Here is a 22,335-nt window from a genome sequence, read left to right as displayed (position 1 = left end):
AGGAATTAGACATTGCATACCGTTGGCTGAAGGCCCCTGATTCGAAAATTCCCGTTCTCCTCGGTGGTCGCTTCTTCCTGTAGATTGCTACAGTCGTCTTGGCCTTGGACTTCAACCAGCAACCCAGCCTCGGGTTTTCCATTCAAAGACGTCACCGAACCATACGCGCTGAACGCGACCCTCTTTCCGAATAGATTCACCGTAACGGTCGCGCCTTCTACGACTTTGATCATTTTCGACGGAGGATCGAAACGGTACTCCTTCATCATTGGTCGCAGATAATATTCCCCGGGGGACAGCGAATTGAAGATCAACCTGCCATCCTCGCCTGTTATGCTGTTCCTTCGGTAACTTTGTCCACCGGACAGGGAAAGAAGAACGCCCTATGGAACAAATAAAAGGAGCCTGTAGGTGATCTAACTTATACTTCAGTTTCATTTCGATAACGCACCTGCAGCGAGATATTGTCGGCCTGATCGGAGACCTGCACGATAATTTCAGCCAGCTTGTGAGCTAAGAAGACTCCGTTGGCATCAGGTCCTGTGATGACAAAGCCTTCTTTTTCCGCGGCGACACTTAACAAAGAAACAAAAATTAAAAATACGCAAGTCTGCAAACAGTTTAGGTCTTTCTTTGCATACCTGTAGTCCACTTTCCCATCCAGAGGACCGATATTGTAAGTTCCATCCTTCTGAGTGACCAACGTGTGTATGGGAGAATTCTTGTCGCTTCCGAATATCTGCACGGTGACTCCTTCCAAAGGCGGACTGATCTTGCCAGCAATGATCTGCGCGATACGTAATAAATAAAATTGTTAAGCTGCAACGAATCAATGGCAAACATTTGCTCACCTTTCCCAAATCGCCGATAAACGTGGCGATGTCATTTTGACAATCGTTGACTCCCAATACCTTCAACGACGGAGGACTAAATAGAAGGATGTCCGACAAGGGCGTTATCGTATAAATATTATCAGTCTTTGCTTTGAACTCGAAGTCGTACTTGTACAGATTTTCATGCTGGACGGGTTTCAACGGGCCCAGACTGTTAAAAAATAATTTGTTAAACAGTAATACAATAGCAGTAATACAAGTGGTTTATATGTTCGTTCACTTACGTGATCACTTCACCGCCATTTTCGATTACCACTTTGACTCCATCCAACGCGGAAGCACTTTGAATGTTCCCTTTATGACTATGTTCAGTTGAATGCAACAAAATGGGAGAAAGGCTGTTAGTATCCCAAGTATGCGACGACCAATCGTACACGTGACAACTTTTCGGCGTAAAGGTGTACGCTCCAGGATTGGTAACGCAATGCTTCGTACTTCCTTTGGTCAAAGTCAAGACGATCTTTTTTGGATTGTTGGCTTCCAAGTACTCCACCGCCGTGTCGTGAGAAGAGATGAATGTAACGGAGAATCCAGTTTGTACAAAAGCTGGTACCTCGGCGCGTTCCGATGTTATCGAGATTCTGTAACTAGGATTCTTCCAGCAGAAAACGTCGTTGTCGATCAGCACTTCGTAGTGACCAGGCAACACGTCCGTGAACTGGTACTGACCATCTGCGTGACGAAAAATTACTTCACAGACAAAAAAGAATAGCATCGCGCGAATCGGCAGCGGTACTACCGCGATAACAAAAATGCTTTAGAAAACTACACTCGTTCAGACGCGTTTTTGTTATCGCGGGAATTAGAAAAGTACGTCGATAAATATAGATACGGTACGCGTAGAAAATGCTGAAACCTTACCCTTGGACTGAATCGTCTTTATCGTGATTCCATCGAGCACTTTCAGCGTAACGGATGCCTGACTGCAATCGGTACCTGGCAAACATTTGACCGTACCCGTTAACGTTGCCTTCAATTGCAAGAAGTTGACGTCGCGCACTGGTCGAGACGATACATCGATAGTTTGTTGCAACGGGAAAAATCTGAAAACTGTTTGATTAGGACAGAGGCCAGATAGAGCGCATAAAATAATGATCGACTTACTGTAAGCCCTTATCTCTTTCTTCCGCGCTCACAACTACGGTCAATTGATATCTGTCGGGAGCAAGATAGATGCAAAATTCTCCAGTCTTCGCGTCCGTTTCGATTTCTTTGTTAAACGTAGCGGCCGTATTCTGTACCAAAACCTTACGATAATGCAACGTTCCTTTCGCGGATAGGGTTACCTTTCCACAAACTTTGTACGCCGATGGCACGAGCACTGGAAGTTCTGGGGAGCTAGGGGAGATCTTAACTGTTTTTTCGTTGAACAGTACGTCATCTGTGTCGCAAAAAAATTGAATTATTAATAATGCACTTTCGATTGTAGTTGATATAAAAATAGAGAACTCCTTCCGATCTACGTACCACTTTCAGCTTTTAGAGTATACTGGCCAGCCTTCATGTTATCCAACACATATTTCCCTTTGGCATCTGTCTTCGCGACTTCCTTTTGCGACAGTAGAATTTTTGCCCCCTGCAGAGGCTCCCCATCGATCGAGGTACGAACTACACCGCTCACTGTAAAACCAGTTACTTTGAATCCTTGACGTAACACGACGCTGTTATGGTTTACTTTGAAGGACAGCTCTGCTGGTTGAACAACGAATTTGGTCTGGGCACCGGCATAGTACGGCACGAGCTTATATTCTCCGGTTGATAAACTTGGGAATACGAATTTCCCGCTTTTGTCAGACACAACTTGACAAAGAGCCTTCTTGGATTGAAGGTCTTTGCTAACGGGCGTCGTCGCGCAATTCTTAGCCACGCCATTCTGCGAATGAACGCGATTACGGTGAGATTATCTTTCTACAGTTTCGAATTTGTACGAACATAAAAAAGTAGAAAAGAGAAGATTCTTACTCCAAAGAGAACAAAGGTTACACCGTTAACGGGTTCTTCTTCGCTGGTAACGCGACCGCTAGCGTCGTATCCAGAAACTATCAAGCTACCATCTGGAAGTTCTGTATTGCCTTCTCTTACTGTTACTTTGACGGTATCCTTCTCCATCATCCATCTGAAAATGATGAAAGAATGTATATGCTGCTGTAATTAAGTCGTGCATATTGTAAGACTCACGAGGGATGTGAAGCGACGAGTATGTATCGACCAGGCTGTATGGGTGTAAAGTAAAATGTGCCACCTTCTGCTGTGACTGTTGTTCCAACAGGAACTTTTTCATTGCCTTCATTGTATAGCGTAACTGTAACTCCTTTGGGGCCAGAATCTGACCCTAAACTGATAACCTAAAATGGATTTAGTCTCTTGTGATATATGTAATTGATATTATTGTTTTGTTAAATGAATATTTCTATGATGTATATACTTGGATAAGGCTGCTGTAACTTACCCTGCCTGTGATACCAAAACCTTTGAAGGTAAAGTTGATGTCTTGGCCTTGACTACAGGCATCGGTCACTCCATCCACATTCAATAAAACTTCCGTGGGCTCGAAGCTCCAACCTCTAGGTGGATCCACCTAATACATTCGAATATATATGTTAAAGCTACAATATATATACACAGCTCGAGGAATTAAACAGCTCATATTTGCGCTCATTAACGCATCGATAATATAATTATCATTGTGTCATTCCACATTACCTTCAACACGTATTCCCCTTTGTCGTACAATGGAAGAAAGTAGTATCCGCTATTAGGAGCACATTCCGTGTTATCCTTAAGGCTACCAGCCTTCGTATACCTAAATTGAACAAAGGTTTAAGTCATTATTAAACGATTTTATTTTTCCATGTAAACACGAGTCGCAAACATTTCGACATCGAGGTACTCACAAATTTATTTGAACTTTCGCGAAGTCGATGTCGGCATGACTTTTCAAAAATCCTCCGCAACCTAAAATGTCTTCCGCGTTACAACGGACCGCAAATATGTACAAATGGAGTAAATAAATACTAATTATTCGTTTCATACTCGCTAGCCTTGCTAAATTACTAAACATTGTTACATCTACCGAGTAACGAGGGTAACGAGTAACGCAAGACCACCTTGCAGTTCACGTCACAGCGTGATGCGATTGCAGCGACACAAGAAACATTTTCCCGCCATAGCCTGAATAATGTTAATGAAAACGATGTTGATTTTAATAAATAGGTAGAAAATATGATAATGAGAAAATTTGTAGCCTCTATAGGCCTCTTTAGGTACAAAATAGCATCGTTTCAAGTTGTCTCTGTACTACTTTTTTACTGTTTTTTACTGGTCTGCTTCTCCATTTTTAAATGTCTCCTACGTTATCACTAATCATTGAACGAAGGTGGCAACCATGATTCGATGCACTGTATTCTGCTGTGTTCCCCAAGAATTAATGGAGGATTTGAAAAGTCAATAACCTCGAGTCGAGTTGTAAATAATTAAAGTCATAGTAGCATAAAATACGAATAGTTGTCGAATAAAGGTGAAAGGAAAGTTTTGACGTCATGGTGAAAATAGCGTTGAAAGTGAACGCCACTCTGGAAAACATAGAGGAGCTGAGACCCTCTGGACATCAGTTTAGATGGTACCTAAAGTTTACCTGCTCCAGTTGCGGTGAGGTATCCGAAAAATGGAATTATGCATCCCTGAGCGAGTTCACTCCAGCTCTGAGAGGAAACGCGGTAACCCACTTCATGAGCAAATGCAAGCTCTGTTCTCGCGAGAATTCTATGTCTATTTTGGAAGATTCTTTAAAGCCTTACGTCGCGGACAATCAAGAGAAGTTTCAAACGATAGTGGTATTTGATTGTCGAGGTCTGGAACCCATCGATTTCTCGCCAAGAGAGGGATGGATTGCCAAAGCTGCAAATGGTGGAAAGGAATTCACAGAGGTGGATCTATCGGAAGGAGAATGGGCTGATTATTGCGATAAGATCAAAGAACCTGTAGGGATCTATGATATCGAGCACAGGTTTGAGAGAGTTAAGTAAATGGTTTGTCGCTGAATCACAGACATGCATTGCTTACGAGGTTGTTATGGTTTATCTGTTATTTTATAAGATAATGATATTATTTGTCCATGCCGTGAGATATTGTATTAAAATATGGACATGGATTCGAGATGTATTTTTACTACGTAAAGTTCATTTCTCTTCTTTGTTGATACTCTATGCATATATTTTTATAGACACTTTAATTCACATTCTGTATACTTGCTATTTAGCCGTACGAGCTTATAAGCATCGGAAAGTGCACCCACCTATTCGATATGTATAATTTTGTAGTTTAGTCTGCAGGATCGTGGTTTCTTAAATGAAAAGAAAATATCAGAGACAGTTTTCCATTCACGCGTACGCATGTAAGATGCTCGTGACAAAATCGCTATGTTGTAAGTTAATTTAATTTAGTTTGTATTACATAGATCCAAAGAAAATAAACATACCAGACTACAAGGACAATCCCTAGGTAATAAGTGAACGAATAAACGCACGCTTCCAACGACGTAATATAATTTATTCATAATCATATAAAAAAAGTCCATTTACTTTCGTAAATGGTTTAGTACACGGAAAATTTGCAACAATAATTTCGCGTTACTTCTAAATCCATTTCAAATTGCCGATCGTACCCTGCACAATTAACCAGATGACTAGCACATTGCTCCACGGCAGGGAAGAAAAGTTGAAATTTTTAATTCGTTAACCATTCACGAGTCATCCAAGACTCGGGACAAGGCGTTTTATAGTCTGACTACACAACCTTGTCCTTTCGTCAAACACCTTCGGAATGTCTCGATATACTTTAATTGGCTAAAATAATTAAAACCGCAATAATCATCGTCTCGTTTGCTTACGATAATAAAAATTAGATCTTTCTTCGATTAAAAACTAAGTATGTACACGTATCGAGTATAAAAGTTCTGAATAAATTCACCTGAGCCGCGCCACCCGTGAAACGGAAGACGTTTCGCCCACGCGCGCGCGCGTTTTGTGGCAATATAACTCTAAACTGGCTGAAGAAGTTGCAATCACAAGTTCCAACGAAACGTGGAAATAAATCACAAAATGGGGGACGATTCAGAGAAACGATTTTACGAAACTGTTTTAAGTCGATAATCGGCTAATCTAGCGTTACTAATATCCACTACCACTATTGTTTTCTAATATTTCCGTTACTATTGGCCTCTAAACATCTAACACAAATAAATATCGTGTGCGCATTACGATTCGTCGTTCCCGGGGAACGTTTTAACGTATAAATCACATGTAAAAGAAATCATCACCGGACACACGAGTCTAACGATAATAATAGTCGATAACGCTATCAGTCTATTCTCGCAAAAATATCACTGCGACTGAAAGTACTTCGTCTACGTCGTCAGAGTCGAAGGGTGTCCTGTCATCGATTCAAGTTAAACTTTACAAGCATCCAAATAATACGGATAAACTCTGAACGTTAAAGAAAAAGTAGCTTCTCTCTTTTCTATAGCTGGCAAAGTAGTGACTGCTAAAGAGTAACTACTTACGGCTAACAAATTTAAACGTATTAGAAATGTTGTATAGAACATGTCCCAGTCCTAGCTAGAATCGACTCTGAACGAGCATGCGAGATTGGTAAATTATTCGACTCAACGGTACATATTATTGTTTTTCTACGAAACTCAGAAAGTAACTCTAACGATAGTTCACTAATATTACGAATGCGTATTTAGCGTCTTAGATCAACTAAATGGTTCTACACTACCGTACTAGACTATATGTCATCTTTGGTATACTAACGGGAGATGATCGTTCCGCCGGCAGAACCGACGACAACTTCGCCTTCTAGTTCGTCACTTTAATTCTTCACATTCGGAAGTATGAATTACGTAGAAATAGGAACATTACGAGTAATATGTGTGAGTGTGTGTTGTGCCAGTCGTCGCGCGGCGTGTATTCTTGATGCAAACAATGCAGCAAGCTCGCAACGACGAAGAACGCAAATTACATACGGGAGCGATCGTATCCTGCGATAGAGGTCTTGTCAACGGAAACTGTCGGCGATTCCGAGTAAAACTTTGTCGCCGCCACGAATACTACGTTCCGTTTCGGACCGCGAACGATCGCCTCTACGGAAGAAAAATATCGGTGTAGCAATTACTGTGCGATGGAAGAAATTTATGAGTTAGCAGTTGGGCCGTATTCACTTGCTGACAAATTAACATTCTCCAAACTATACGTTTCACGGATGCACCCGCAAAAACGTTCGTCAACATTACTCGCCAACGTATCGGCGACGATAAGGACAAATTTTGTGTAGTAATGTACGCTTGCTAATCGCACTATTAGTATACTCTTAGTATTCTCTACGTTCTTCGTATTCCGCTAGTAATAGGTTCGTGCAAATTCGTAACGGTTCCATAAACTTTGTCGTCTGGTGTATTTGTTTACGCACTTTTTAAAACGAGTTTAACGAGAAATACCTACGAATAGGCCCATTACATCTCTCGACTTGAATAGGTTTGAAACTTCGCAGAGGAGTTGCTTGCTCTATAGTGAACGAAAGAATGAATCGCGACGGAAATGTATACATAGCTCGACAAACTTGGAAAAAATTCCTGCAACGAGAAAATTTGTTATCGAGCAAATAAATAAAATTAGAGTTAGAATAATAATACGAATATTCGAATGTAGAAAAATTTGACTAGCCCCTATTCCGTAACTATCGACGAACGTTTAGTAAACACGATGATACTCTTATTATTCTCATCCTTGCTACGCTCAGACCACTCTCTCGGGGATCTTCTCTAAATTCGTCGACCTATACTCGATCCTAGCGTGGTGTCCATGCGTCTTGGAATCACGATCAAGCATGGCAAGACCAAATCGAAAGGATTATCGTTCTTTAGCATTCTCGCGCCCACACCCCGCCTCTTCATCCTTGAACGCATTTTTATGAAGCAGCGTCAACATCGAACGCGTCGAGGACGCGAGCACGAGCGAGCAACATGATTTTCGTAACACATTATTATTTCTGCGCGTCGAACGAAGAACACGAGAACAATGCCCAGAAAATATGTAACATTCTTAATTTTGATTCTGTTACCGTGTAGACAGGCAGAAAAATATATGGATACCCTTTAATCTGGGCTTAGGTAGAAATTCGGCTACGATGTACAACGTTAACTCCAATGTCTCGGAGTTCGAGATCGTTGCGCGATATTGGGGCGACCCAGAAAATATTGCGCATTTTCGTCACGTTTGAAATATGATGCGTTGTTACGGTTATCATTTAACAAGTTAGGGATTCGAAAGGCACAATATGTTCTATGCCACCTTAATATAGCGCGTATAAAGAAGGAAAACGTGTCATCGCTACGTCGTTCCCGTGGACTCGACCGTAATGGTCGACCCTGAACGACTCCACTTCTTCGCCTCCTCATTTCATGGCAACTGGTCATTTAATACCGGTTCCAAGCAGGTCTGTTTCAAAGTCGCCGACTGATCCTCGAGGCTTCGTTTCAAGCCCTCTATAGTCTGCATCAGCCTCTGCCTCCGCAACTGTGACAACTGATGTTGAAACATCTGCGAATCCTGAACGTTCGCGTTCGCATTCGCTTCGGCGGCCAATCGTTCTCGACGAAGCTGAGCCACTTTCTCCTTCAGAGATCTCCTCGAGTCGTCTGCGTTTGCAAAACAATGGTTAGTACTTTATAACATACCTGACAATTTTCGCCTTCATGTTTCGCATCGTGAACATGGCTCAAGGACAATTCCTACAGGTCCTCGCGGCACCAGTCGCGGATCTTACCAGTGTCATCGGTAGCGGTATCTCCGTCAGAGTTTCTCAAGGTACCGGTCTCCCCTAACGTTTTCTGTATTCTACCGTAGGTTGCGCTCCCCGCGTACACTTTCCTTTTCACTGGCTCGCTTTGCGGGCAGTAGGATGAACTCTCTTTTATGGGGCCCATGTCGACAGACCTGCGGAAATAGAAACGTATAAATTTGTCGCGAAATCGTAGGGACGCGGTGGTATCTTTTTCCTTCGTACGCTAACCTAAAAGTCATCAATGGAGCCCTTCTTCTAACGTCGCATCTTTCCTCGGAGTCGGACGAACTGGACGTTACGCCCTCCTCCTTCGTCGCCGATCTAGACAATCGAACGTCTTTCTTGCTCCCAACGAATGTATCCCTAGACGGTAAAATGACGTGTGGTCTAGTCTGAAAAGAAGTTGGAGACTGCGGTATAAGGTCCTCCGGGTCTATAAAGGGTCGAGGGATGCCGTTACAATTTAGGGGCACGGCTCGAGACCCGTTGCAGTAGTCGTTGATCTCCTGCTCGCCAGTTATCAAACGAGGAGACCGTATCATACTTCTACACGGGGAATGCTGAACGGGTGGTGTCCTTCTAGCCGCAACGGGAGACACGACGGTCGAGTATTTGATCGGTGGTTCTTGCCTGCAACAGTTTTCCCTCTCTATAAATCGACGGATCGGAGAACAAGGTTGCATGAACTGTCTCTTAGGACTGGTGTGGTCTAGGTCTCTGATGCTGCCGCTCTGTAACTCCGGTTGAGAGTTTCTGCTTTTGGAGAGGGCTAGTTCGATGTTCAGCTCGGTGTTCTTGATGAGCTCGACTCGTTTGTTTGCCAGGCCGTTATGGAATTTGCGCGACGGCGATGGCACGATCGGTATACTGTTTTGACTCTTCTGCATGTTCACCAAGATGTTCTCCGCCTCGAGTATGAGTTCGCGGTACTTTTTGTCCGCTTCTTTGTCCGCCTCGATCAAAGCGATCTCTGACGCGAACGTGGTCATGTAGGCGTTGCCTGTTATCCGCCGCCTAACGATGTTGCCGTTCACGTAGCTTACCTTTAAGGTGAAGGACGAAAGAAATGTTACAGCATAAATATAAAAATGTTCTATAATAAATTCGTTTACGGTTGCTCACCGAATTGGATCGTCTCTTGACTATCTCGCTGTCGACGATGGTGGTCGATGGAACGGCTGGCCTGTCGTCCATCAGCCTCATCGGCGACAGATTCTTGTTGACGTCGTGTTTTCTTCGACGCAGACATATGGGAGTGCCACCTACGCTTCTGCTACCCTGATTGAAGCCAGAATTCTTCAGCAGCATTCTTTCTACCAGTACGCGATTCAGATTCGCCGTTTCGTCATCGCACCTCTCCAACGTCGATTTGCAACGTTGAGAGATCTTCTTCTTCCGTTTCTCGCTTTGCTGCTTCTCGTCCGGCTTCTTGTGTCGGCTGCTCTGCCTCTTAGCGTTGGCGTTCTTCACGCTGGCCGTTCTGCGAACAGATACGAATGCGGGTCGAAACAGTCATGGATCCTTTGCAAACCTGGGACATTTTCTAAACAACGTTTTACAAGTGTTCGTATGAACTCTTTTCCTACAAATGCACCGCCAACAGAAGTCGGATCTGCTCTTTTATTCGGATCAACATTGTACAGAATCAAGCTAGCTCATAGCGACCCCGTTAACAGAATCTGCAATCTAGCAAACAGTATTAGTCAAAGTGTGGACTTTTTCTCGAGTTCGGTATCGTTTAATTTGTACTATAGGGGCCTAATACCGTTCGCAAATGAAACAAATGAATAGACATCAGGGAATCTTCGTCGAGTGTACCTCTGAAGGATCGTCGCGTCGTCCTTGATCCTGCGCTTCACCAACGACTCCCTCAGCTTGCTACTACGTCGCGCCAATTCACCGGTGAACGCGAAGTAGGTGCAGTGGCCGGTGTTCGGGAACCGTTCTGGACAATCCAGGTTGTCCAGGCCCAGAAACGAGCCGTTGTCGATGTAATCGAACTCGTCGTTCTCCAACGGATCGTTCTCGTCGCCTACGTCCCGACCTGCGTCCACGTCGGACAAAGAGTCTATGTAATCCTCGCAGTCGGTCGGGTCGCTGTCGGACAGAATGTCCGTTTCCTTCTCGTACACGTAACTCTCGTCGAACTTGCCCATCATCTCGTTCAGAGTGATGTCGTCCTCGGATGATCTGACGCTTCGTGTCACGGACGACCCGGAAGACCCGTTGCAGTTCCCGTTACCGTTGTCGTTGCCGTTGCTGCAACCGCTTCCTCCGCTGCTTCTGCTGTCGCTGCTGCTGCGACTGCGACTGCTGCTGCTACTGCTGCTGCTACTGCTGCTGCTGCTACGCCGATGCACGGACAAGGCCATCTTGGGTCGAATCTCCAAGCCTGAGGCAATTCTCCAATTCTGGTTCACTCTGTGCGAAGTAACTTCGTTAGAGGAGCCATACACGTCTTTATTTTAAACGTTTCAAAGGATTCGCTTACCGTAAGAGTAACCATAACAAAATTTATTAAGGGGACAGAGACATGGGATATAACGTGGTTTCATTTAAAATTAAGGTGCGTAGGTTAATGAGACGCAATGGCATTTGATGGAAGCCTTTGAAAATGACGAGCTCGAGAAAACGTCGATGTAGTCACACGAATGTTCGCAAAATTGCATATTCTAGAGCAGACATTAATTATCATCCTAATGTAACGATCTAGGTGATAAGATAGGGCACTCTGTCGTTGATACAATACGGTATATCGGCAACTACTTGTATGTACTTATCGACAGAGCGTGCTACGTTACCGATCGTTACCTTCGAGACAAAAACATTTAAATCTTCTTGGGAAAAAAATTGGATCTTCTTCTTTTAACCAACCAATGGCAATTTCTAATCGTGAAAATGGTACTGACGGGCTTCTTCCCGCGCTGAGGCTTTCTTGTTTGCATTCCCTTTTGGCACGTGCCTCTCGCGTGTAGTTCACGTTGACATCGCTAGCGCTGCCGGAGGATTCCGTTAGCTTGAGACCCGAGCTGCTGCTGGTCTCGTCCAAGTTGAGTCTCGACTTGACGCCTGCCGTACTAGACCCGGACGAGTTAGCGGACAGCCACGGATTGGTCCTGATGCGCGAACGTTCTCTGGGCGACTGCACCGGGGGCGACACCAACGGGGGAGGTATCGACGAGGGCACGACCAGGTTAGTCCGCGACGAATCGGCGGAGAACGACTCCGTTCGCCGGTGGTATCTGTCCTCCTGTGTCTGCGCTTGACAGTGCGCTCGCTGAGGGAACTCCTGACCTCGCAGGCGTTCACTGATCTGTTTAACGGAGAACTGGTTTAATAGGGTTAAATTCAAGTTCAGTTTGTTTGACAAGATTTAAGTCTGTTAATACTTTCGCTGCGGATGACGCACGTGTCCGTCCAACTGAAAATATATGGTTGTTTTTATTATTTATCAGTTTTCATCTTTTTTGTTCGGCGATCATATTATACAGGGTGTCCCAAAACTCGGGGAGGAGCCGGAAATGGGGGGTAGCTGAGACGATTCTGAACAACAATTTCCTTTGCAAAAATGTCGGATGGTGCTTCGTTAAGGAGATATTAAGCGAAAACCCCGACCAATCAGACCGCGCGTAGACCGTTGGAGCGGCCGCGGTAGCGTAGGCTACGCGCTGGTGGCCGCGCTTGCACGCGAACAAGTGACTCGACGTGCATCGAAGCATCGACCTAGCGCGTAGCCTTCGCTACCGCGGCCGCTCCAACGGTCTACGCGCGCTCTGATTGGTCGGGGTTTTCGCTTAATATCTCCTTAACGAAGCCCCATCCGACATTTTTGCAAAGGAAATTGTTGTTCAGAATCGTCTCAGCTACCCCCCATTTCCGGCTGCTCCCGAAGTTTTGAGACACCCTGTATATAAAATAAGTTACCACAAATATATGTTTTTCAAAATAATCATATTAGATTAATGATCACATTTGTAAGAAATTTTCATTAAAACAAATATCATAATTGCAGCTCCCAGCGAACGGCTACTTATTTTCGTCCGCAGCGAAAGTGTTGACCGAATGTGTCTTAACACGTTTAACGTTGTAATTATATAGATAAAGAAATAAACTTGTTTTAACGTACGCCTTGCAATTTTTCAATAGTAAAAGAACCGTAAGTATCAAGAACAGGGTACAGATTTTAGTATGCGTTAGACAACAAAGCAAGAGACTTAATACTTTAAGAATGTGGTCAACATGTGGTTGAACATGGTGAAGTAAACAACCGTTACTTCCTGAAAACTCGAATTCCCAAAAATATCAGGTGCTTTATTGAAGCAGCAATAAAGTGACCGGGAGTAAAACCTCGGACCTCGAAGGCACAGTCCTCCATCTGTTAAGTACTCTGCCTGATATTTTTCGGCAGTTCGACAGGCAAGACGAAATCCTGGAACATTACGTGTATTACAAACTTATTTTCCTTAAATATATACAGGGTGAGTCCGAAGAAACAGAACACCTAAATATCTCCGTTACATTTTGTTGTACAAAAAAACTTCTTAGGACAAAGTTACACTATTTGAAGGGCCACATGTAACGGTGTAAGGGAAACAATTTTCAAGGTCTTTTTTTTAGGTCTTAGTTAGCATAATGTTATAGCTGACAAAAAAAACGAATTCATCCATGTACTACAATATCACCTACAAATGACCTTCAACCAAGAAAAATGGAATAAATAAAATTCAACGTGTAAGACTCATTTGCTTTATTCCTGTTACGCAAAATATTCAAAAATATTCCCTTTATCTGCTATACATTTATTTAGCCGTGAAGTTACAGAACGTACTGCTGTGTAATTCATTTCTGAGGGAAAACTTTCTCCGTAAATGAAAATCATATCAATTTTATCTTCATTCGGGTAACGCATCGTGAAACGTACATCGATAAACTGATAGATTGGAAATCTTAGGAAACATTAGAATTAGAAATCAGGGAGCAAGAACGTCCTCAGACTGATCAGCAGTTGTAAACACGTATATGTACAAACACATAGACAAAGGTATATCATAAATGTCTTCCTGTCAACACCGAATCTGTTATTATGTTGTGTATTGCGATACATTTGAATGTATAGCAGCTCGAGTTAATATTGATTCGAATATTCAAAATATTTTGAACATTTTGCGTAACAGGAATAAACCAAATGAATCTTACACGTTAAATTTTATTTATTCCATTTTTCTGAAGTTGAAGATCGTTTGTAGGTGATATTGTAGTACATGGATGAATTCGTTATTTTGTCAGCTACAACATTACGTTAACGAAAATATATCATTCCATTTAAAAAAAACATCGATGACCTTGCAAATTTGTTCCCTTAGACCGTTACATATGGCCCTTCAAATAGTGTAACTTTGTCCTAAGGAGTTTTTTTGTACAACGAAATGTAACGGAGATATTTAGGTGTTCTGTTTCTTCGGACTCACCCTGTATTTAGTTACCTTTTTATTAAAGTTGCTTCGTTAAAGATATAACTCCACCCGAATATTTATAACTAAAATTTGTCTTCTGACAAGTAACCACCGAAATGAAAAGTATAAAACGTTCGTCTACGACTAAATTTGAACGTGCCTTCCTCGGAGTACAGGTTCCGACGTCCCTCGGCTGTTCGTTGTTCCTGGTCATGTTCGCGAGGGCAGCGGCGGCTTCGAGGTTTCTATGTCCCACGAGCAGGGCGGAGGCAGCTGGGAGATCAGGACCGTCGGTCGGCCTCTTTAGTCTCCCGTTGCTCTGGAAGTAGTGCGTGCCGGTTCTGATGTTTATGTAATATTCCGGCGGAAAGCTCGCCCCAGGGGAGGTGCCGTCGGTCGAGTATCCGGTGCTGTAGGCGCTCTCCGGCGAGGAAAGGTTCACGCTGCCTGTGCCAGCGGACGTGCCAGAGGAGGCGGACGTCGTCGCGGTCGAAGACGCGATCCCACCGTAGCTACCTCCTCCGTGCAACCGAATTCCATCCACGTTCTTCGACGGCGAGACTGCGGGGTGTACCTGCGGACGGTCGTTATTATTAGCACTCGTCGTTCAAGTACGTAGTTATACAGGTACGATCTAGAATTATTGAGAAGTCTAGAGCTATTGTAGATTTTTATTGCTAAAGACGGTTAAAACTTTACTTTGGCGGACGAGGAGTCTCGAGTTGCTTGGAGAAACATGAACATTTCGTCGGATACATTTAGCATTCAACGACCTCCAACTGCTATGTATTCTGTAATTATGCGCTAACTAGAGGCTACACTGGAGTACTTGAGAGAATTCCGCGACGAGTGGAGTACAAATTGGTAGGTACATCTGAATAGTTGCTGTAGTACGTTTTAGAGAATCTTGATGGGAAGGGTGTTTCGACGAGGTAGGTTCGATGGAGTTCGAGCCTCGTGGCGGAAAGGTAAGTAGCCGCGGGAGTGGGAAGAGATAAAAGGTGGAAGAGGTCGGGCCAGTGTCGCCTAATTGGATAGCCGCGGATGGCCTGGTAGAGGAAAACGAGCCAGCTCGAGCGAAGAAAACTCGAGGAGGAAGACGCGGTCGGGCTCTTTCAGCTCCTGCAAGACAACGAAGCCAATTCTCCTGGGCTCCGAGCCTGCTCCTCTCTCTCTCCCTCTCACTCTCGAAAACTCCCTTCGTCCTCGTCAGCCATATCCGCATCGAGGAGGGCGGAAAGCGTCTCCGAGAAAGTGCCGACGCAACCCCGTCGGACGCTACCGGAAACGTAACGAGCGCACACATCGAGGAAACGCCTCGTTTTCGAATTTTTCTAGTTCGACGAGCCTTTTACCCTTGCGCTGCAATTTCGAGGGTGGCGAATCTTGCGCGCGTTGGATTTCTTCTGCATATCTATGGAACGTGGTAGAGGGTAGGGATAGGGGGGAGTCACGAAAATAGATTGTTCGATAAACTACCGGTATCGTATATTGGTCTAAAGTTGGCGCGGCAACGACAAACTGAAGGGGAGGGAAGCAAGGGCCTCCTTTCTTTCGACACTCACAGTGCATAATCGTAGCTAATACATCTGTCGCAGGGAAATGATAAAAATGGAGATTAGATCAAATCCCTAAGGTAGATTCGAAATAAGACTAGATTAAAAGATACAAGATTCTGGGATAACATCTCGCGAGGTACGTCTAAGATCACGTGAAGGTAAAGTAATTATACCGATCCAACGTATGTGCGGTAAATCTAGGATCGAGTTGTGTAATATTTCGTCTGATTGGGTTAGGTTGGTGTCTAGTTTTAAAGGAGAGTGGTAACAAACCGAACACAAAGCTGTGCAAGTTCTTACTTTAACATCTTCTGTGAATTGATCATCTACCTTAGGGATTTGATTAAATCTCCATTTTTATCATCTCTCTGCGACATATCCACGGTACGGAAATATATTTCCCTCCCTTTCTAACCGTACTCCGAATAATATGGGCCATGCGGCAAATTGATCACACCTCGGCACATAGGAAGGTGAAATTGAAATAAATGATAATAATTGATTTTGCTATTGAAAGAGAGACATTTAGAAAGAGAGGAAGATCCCGAACCGTTATGCTAAAACGGGTCCTCTCTCTCTCTTGTACTCCATATACATCTCTCTTGTCTCCATATACATGTAAAGAAAATATATTTCTTCGTTTAAATTTGGTGGTAGGGAGAAATAGGAATGAGATTTCGAGAAGGTGACCACGCGTAGAGAGCAGGTTAGAAAGACAAGGAAGAATAAAAGAGACAGAGTAAGAAAAGTGAGAAGTATAAGATTCGTGAAAGGGAAATTGACGGTTGGAAGAAACTTAAATGTCGTTTCTCTTTTGTCAGGTAAATAACACCACAAGTGTAAATAATGTAAATTTTGTAAATAGCTACAGTGGGTGTAGAAAGTATTCGTACACCGATCAATTTCCAAAAAAAGAAAAAAAAAACTGTGTCAAATTGTAATTTATTAACTTATTTTTTTATAAACAATGACATTCTACATATTCTCGGAAATGTCTAAAATAGATAGATTACAAAAACAAAAAATAGCTATTTATGTAAGTTGCGAAATTGACAAGAAAAAAACAATTAACCGATAGAAATGTTGAAGGAATAAGTATTCGGACAACTGTTTAAAAGTACTTTACTGGAAATTTGATGTTTTCTAATTCGCACGGAGCACTAAACTAGTGTGTTTACGTTACAAACTCTGCTGTAAATGGTTCGTCGTAAGAATCGTACAAATAGTTATTGTTTCTATACTTTCACCCACTTTTCGCATCTTTTTGTTAATTTCACAGATTATATTAACTAGTAAATGTTGTTTGGCCTATATCTATCTTAGAGACTTCCGAAAATATGTCAAATATCATTGATTAGAAAAAAAGAAAAAGAGAAAAGTTTTTTTGGAAATTGATCGATGTACAAATACATTCTACACCCACTGTATGTCATAATAAATTTGAAACTCTTGACAGAGCAACGGACGGTGATTTTTTTCTTCTGAAAAAAAGAATATCCCTATAAGTTTTGATAGAATCTCATATACATAGTAGTATTACTAGACTGCGGATCTTGACGCATTTATAGAAAATTTGAACGTGGAAGAAACTACAAAATGCAAACAATATGCAAGAATATAAAACAGACCGAGAGTAAAGTTCGTGTTATAACATTTGCAGAATAAAATAAATTCCTATTTAGGTTCAATTTTTATAGGAACGTTCGCGAATATTTTATTTTGCGTAGATCCGCGGTCTAACTACGAAATAAAGGGTTAAGGTGTCGCCGTAACGTGGCAGCGAAACGAATTGTCAACTCCTGAGGAACGGAACTGTACTCACTTGATGCAGGGTGGGTGATCTGTTGGCGCTGTGATTCCTGGGCGAGTTGCAGTTCGAGTCGAACCCCTTCTCCCCCTTCTTCCTTTCCTTCTTCTTTTTCGATCGCACGATATGCGCCTCCATCCACGTGCGCAATTTCGTCCCGAACATGTTGCACGCGATTCGGCCAATCGAAGCTCCTAGAGATCCTTTGCTTCCTCGGCCCACTGCGACTTAACCCCTTCGGCTACTTCGATCACGCCCCTCGTCGACGAGCTATCATCCGCGACACTTAGATATCAGGGCTTTTCGCAGCTCTATCGCCTCGCGAACGCGTCTTGGCTCGCGAGTTCTTCTACGTTATAGACTTCCGGTCCATTAGCGCGGGAAACCAACGCGTCGCTTCGCTTCGCGCCATTCCTCGTCGCCTCGAGGCAACGGATCTGAAACAAAGAGAACACGTTCGGTTGGTTAATTAGGGCATCGCTGAATTATATCGAACGTCGGATCGGGTACTTCGTGAGCGGTCGAAATTTCGAGTTCTGAGATGGTTGAATAAATAACGAATATAAGGCGCAGAATAGGGTTATCAATTTTAAGTTAGTTAAGTAAGTTAGTATGTAAGATATCGAGTATAGCGGCACGAGTGAGGATGTAAATGGTATAGTGGATTGTAATCCAAGTCCATTTCGTGGCTTAAAAGCTGGAATAAAAACTATATCTATCTATAAGGCGTAGAATCCTGTAAGCTACTGTACCACGGTCGAGATAGAGACTTCGATGAGCACATGTTGATGCATTACGACGGCTACGATAAACTGAAAGATCGTCAGTAAGGATGAAGTGTCAGAACGTGCGAACAATAACTGTAATATAAGGCGTAGATTCGCCTTGAATTCTGTGTAAACAGATAATTAAATTTGTAACATTTCATAGTTGGTCGTCATAGCGAAAACGCGATTCATCTCTTAACCGTTTTACGTCCCAGCGTGACTCACGCTGGCCTATATTTGGAGGCAATTTTTCCGCTTCTTTGGCCATGACGCGTCGCACAGTGCGGACAAATAGCAAAATTGTGGACAAAAATCAAAATTTCATTACTAATATAAATTGCTATTTATTCACAAAAAAAAAAAATTAAAATTAATCATAAACATTAATAAAATCACAACAAAATTAACAAATTTAACAAAAAATTAACAAACCCCGATTTCGATGAAACTTTGTATACTTGTTTGTGGGACCTTCTTATGAATTACACCATCCTCGGTACGTGCGAATTTTGCGTTTGAGGGAGAAATTAACCCTTTTATCCGAGCCGCCCCTTTTACTTTTGCTAGGAAACGATTAGAGATTTCAAAAAAAATATTCAAGCAAACATTACACTGTTTTTAGAGGCCTATAAACCAATACCAACAAATTTACAACAAAAACAATTTTTTTTTTAATTACAACCCCCCCCCCCCTCGAAATTTGTGAAAATTTTGATTTATTTCTGGATCAGTAACAGCGTTTTTTTATTCCGAATTCAACGGTACGTATGAGTTTATGATTATCATACAGAAAAATGATGTAATATTGTAAAATTGTCGCTTTAATAGACTATATTTCGAATTCTTTAGGAATTTTTTTCTCATAAATAATAGAAGTTGCACCCATATATTATTTAATACACTATGCTTCGTTTTGGCCGAGGATGTGAGAAATAATTTTTATAGAAATCCATAAATCAATTAAATCAGAATTTTTAACTTCCAATTGCGACCCTACACCAACGGTACGGTCCCTTATTAAAAATTATGTGAAACCGAACGTTGCAAGTATTTCCAAAAAAACTTGCAAGTTTCTTAAAATATAACAAATAATCTATCGAAATATGTTGAGAACTCGGAATATTTTTTGCCGTTTTGTCTGTATGTTTGTTTAAAGATAAAGATCGATGGATACAAATGATTGATACACGATTATTTATAACAATTTCCACGCTGACGCACATTTTCTACGATAGAAATCTGCCTCACATTTCTACATTTCACATTGCCTCATATACTAATATTGAATTTTGTCCACTTATTCCGCACTGTGCGTCGCCGAGAATCGTCCTGGAAAGCTGACTGATACCGAGGAGGAACGCGCTCGAAAATAGTCCACCCTATCCTCTGATTCCCGGTAATCACTTTCCCTCGTCACAGGGATAGCTGGTTTGAAACCTGTGGTTTCACCTCCAGTGATTTTTCGAGGCGACGATTTCTCGAGAAATTTAGCCTCCATTTTTCCGATAGGTTCGTCCCGCGCGGGCCAATGAGGAATCGGCTGGAATCGGCCCGACCCTCGGGTCTCCCGAGACCGATTCGAGCCGTCACCGGTGAAAATGTACGTCGACGCGTGGCGGCGTTCGAGGGCGGCTCGTAACGAGCAGAGTGCCTCTAGAGAGTAGAGCTCCGAGGCTTAACCCCTTCGCTGCCGACGGAGCTCAGCCGAAAAGACCTCGTCGAGCCGCTACATGAGCCATAAGATAGCAACGTGTTCCTAACTTACGTTAAACTACATTCTCGAGCAATTTCGCGAGCACCTCTGCGCTTTGTTCGAGTAGATTGTGTTCGGGGGTGGCGTGTATGGCGCAACTTCGATAATTGCACGAGGGTCTCGATAATTGCCCGTCGAAAAGGAGAGTTATCCGACTACTAATGCGACTACTATCCGACTACTATTCGACTAGTAAAACTAAAACTTTAAATCAGTAAATTTAGTATTTTATTATTTAGTAGCAGAATAGAACTTGTCTTACTCGAGAGCCTGAGAGATCCCTTCCTGTAGTGCACCATACACTTGGACCGTATTAATGGGATTCCATTGTCTGTGGCGTGTTCTTGTGCGACGATACGATCCGTTGTACGACGCGTTCTACAACGCGTTGTACAACACGTCGTACGACCGACCGCTTAGTCTTGAGCAGCTCCTCGTAGAGAACAAATCTCAGTTACTCGTGACATTTTAGAAAATAAGACTAAAACTTTAAATCAGTAAATTTAGTATTTGATTATTTAATAGCAGAATAGAACTTGTCTTAAATGACCAATCCCACACCCTAGGATTCGTGTTGTCGTTCGACTCCTTGTTTTTGAGTACATGAGTCACGATACTACACCGCTGTCACCCGTTTCTGTTAAAAAACCTCTGTAAATCATTGCGACTCAAAGATTTGCAGAGATTCGAAATTCTTCTCCCTTGAGATTCGAAGTATCTAGGTTGGACTACAACGGAGAGCATCGACACGTTTGCAATCTTTCCTCGCGATAAAGTCAGCTATAGTATATCTCCCGTCGCCGTTAAATCGAAAACGAGCAAAGGTAAAACGATTCATGGGCAGCGGGAGGGCAAAGCCACCCTGAACGAGTGGCTGCGAGCGTAACCAGTCTCGACGGTAGTAGGTTGCCACCGGTTGGCACCTTTATTTCCGGGGACGCGAACTCCCACGGGACGTCCGGCGATGGAATCGACCCTGTTCCTACCGACATAATTTCCGTCCGCTCTTCAAAGCCCAACTCCAAATTCTGGGGTTACGTAGCTTACTCCATCCTCAAGAAAAATGTTATAGTTACGTAAGAAAAATGTATGTGAAATATTTCATTTCGATTCGTTATGTTAGTAAAATATAAATAAAGTTTATTCGAGTTTATTTGAATTGTTTCAATCAGAGTTTGAATCGGTATTACAAAATAAAATACCGGTATTTTTAGGTAGTTATTCTATTATCCCAAAAGAAACCGAATGCTACGAACAACGATATAGACGTATTTCGGTATGATACCGGTATAATACCGGTACTAATATTCACCTTATTAGGTGCTTTTCAATTTCACAATTCACATTAGATTGTTTTATTTCAATTACGAAATAATAGCCGGTGATACAAAGTCGTTTCTGCGTTAAATTGCCGGTCAACAATGTGTTGACATAGCTCCGTTTGCAATGTAGCGTTAGTAATCGTAGTTTCGCAAAAACCTGCCGGTGGGTATCGCCCTAAAACGCGTTCGCGAAAACATTGCTCGGCCTCTCGGCTCGAAGAGATCTCGTTGGCCGCGCGAAACGTTCCCCTCGAGATGCTAAGTCGCAGCTGAAGCGTCCATAGCCCCGAGGCCGACGAACGAATAGACGGATATACGAGTTTCATATTTTAAGGAAACGCCGCTTCCGGGTTTAACAGTGGGAAACACACGAGGTGAAAAAGCGACACGACCGCTTACCGTTTCTCCACTCGAACGGAATTTCGAGGGACTCGACCCAGATCCCCGCGACGATTCGCCCCTGGCGCGACTAGATAACAGCCGGAGATAACTGCCAGAGAGTTTTCGGGCATCGTTTCGCCTCGGAAGACGAACGAAACGGTCACTCGAAAGAAGGAGAACGTCCCGGGGTCCTGTTTCGAGTTGTGCGAGATAAATAGAAAGATAAGTGGAGCATCGGCGATTTTTGTTGAGGATAAACCTGGTGTTTCGCAGTAATCGTTGATTGATATCACGATTACTTCGCAAGATGTTATTACTCGGTTGGGCAAAAAGTTCGTTCGGATTTTAACGCGCAAATAAATTCAATGAAATACGAATCCATCGTATATTTACTCTAGAAGGTATTGTCTACTTCGTTGTACTATTTTTCTAAATCTTTTAGGGGAATATATTAGGCTAACCAAAAAATTAATTCGAATTTTGACGCACAAATAAATATAACGAAATATAGTTACTCTCTAAGGTATTGTCTATTTTGGTATACTATCTTTCTCCATC

General features: G+C 42.8%; 2 protein-coding genes across 2 annotated transcripts in view; one reads left to right on the top strand and one right to left on the bottom strand.

Annotated features, from left to right (window-relative positions):
* The window catches only part of LOC128877211 (uncharacterized), a 45,155-nt gene that overhangs the window by 1,172 nt on the left and 21,648 nt on the right, over window positions 1-22,335 (bottom strand). Inside the window, exons 2-22 of the mRNA XM_054124329.1 lie at window positions 17,570-17,991; window positions 14,349-14,762; window positions 11,645-12,048; window positions 10,554-11,156; window positions 9,858-10,215; window positions 8,964-9,778; window positions 8,718-8,887; window positions 8,354-8,589; window positions 3,788-4,005; window positions 3,597-3,696; window positions 3,343-3,471; window positions 3,072-3,238; window positions 2,856-3,009; window positions 2,361-2,766; window positions 1,998-2,274; window positions 1,755-1,936; window positions 1,118-1,565; window positions 852-1,044; window positions 642-787; window positions 452-575; window positions 21-383 (exon numbers count right to left, since the gene is read on the bottom strand). Of these exons, the coding sequence (XP_053980304.1) occupies window positions 21-383; window positions 452-575; window positions 642-787; window positions 852-1,044; window positions 1,118-1,565; window positions 1,755-1,936; window positions 1,998-2,274; window positions 2,361-2,766; window positions 2,856-3,009; window positions 3,072-3,238; window positions 3,343-3,471; window positions 3,597-3,696; window positions 3,788-4,005; window positions 8,354-8,589; window positions 8,718-8,887; window positions 8,964-9,778; window positions 9,858-10,215; window positions 10,554-11,156; window positions 11,645-12,048; window positions 14,349-14,762; window positions 17,570-17,719 (6,057 nt within the window). The 5' untranslated portion in view covers window positions 17,720-17,991. The remainder of the gene's footprint in view (window positions 1-20; window positions 384-451; window positions 576-641; window positions 788-851; window positions 1,045-1,117; window positions 1,566-1,754; window positions 1,937-1,997; window positions 2,275-2,360; window positions 2,767-2,855; window positions 3,010-3,071; window positions 3,239-3,342; window positions 3,472-3,596; window positions 3,697-3,787; window positions 4,006-8,353; window positions 8,590-8,717; window positions 8,888-8,963; window positions 9,779-9,857; window positions 10,216-10,553; window positions 11,157-11,644; window positions 12,049-14,348; window positions 14,763-17,569; window positions 17,992-22,335) is intronic.
* Window positions 4,257-6,697, top strand: LOC128876943 (CXXC motif containing zinc binding protein). Its single transcript, XM_054123790.1, has one exon. It carries the CDS (start codon window positions 4,433-4,435, stop codon window positions 4,916-4,918), a length of 486 nt encoding a protein of 161 aa, XP_053979765.1. The 5' UTR covers window positions 4,257-4,432; the 3' UTR covers window positions 4,919-6,697.

This window comes from Hylaeus volcanicus, chromosome 5 (genome assembly GCF_026283585.1).
Source record: "Hylaeus volcanicus isolate JK05 chromosome 5, UHH_iyHylVolc1.0_haploid, whole genome shotgun sequence".
NCBI classification, from domain to species: Eukaryota; Metazoa; Arthropoda; class Insecta; order Hymenoptera; family Colletidae; genus Hylaeus; species Hylaeus volcanicus.
The sequence above is the reverse complement of the archived record's forward strand: the minus strand, read 5'-3'. Positions and strand labels throughout refer to the sequence as shown.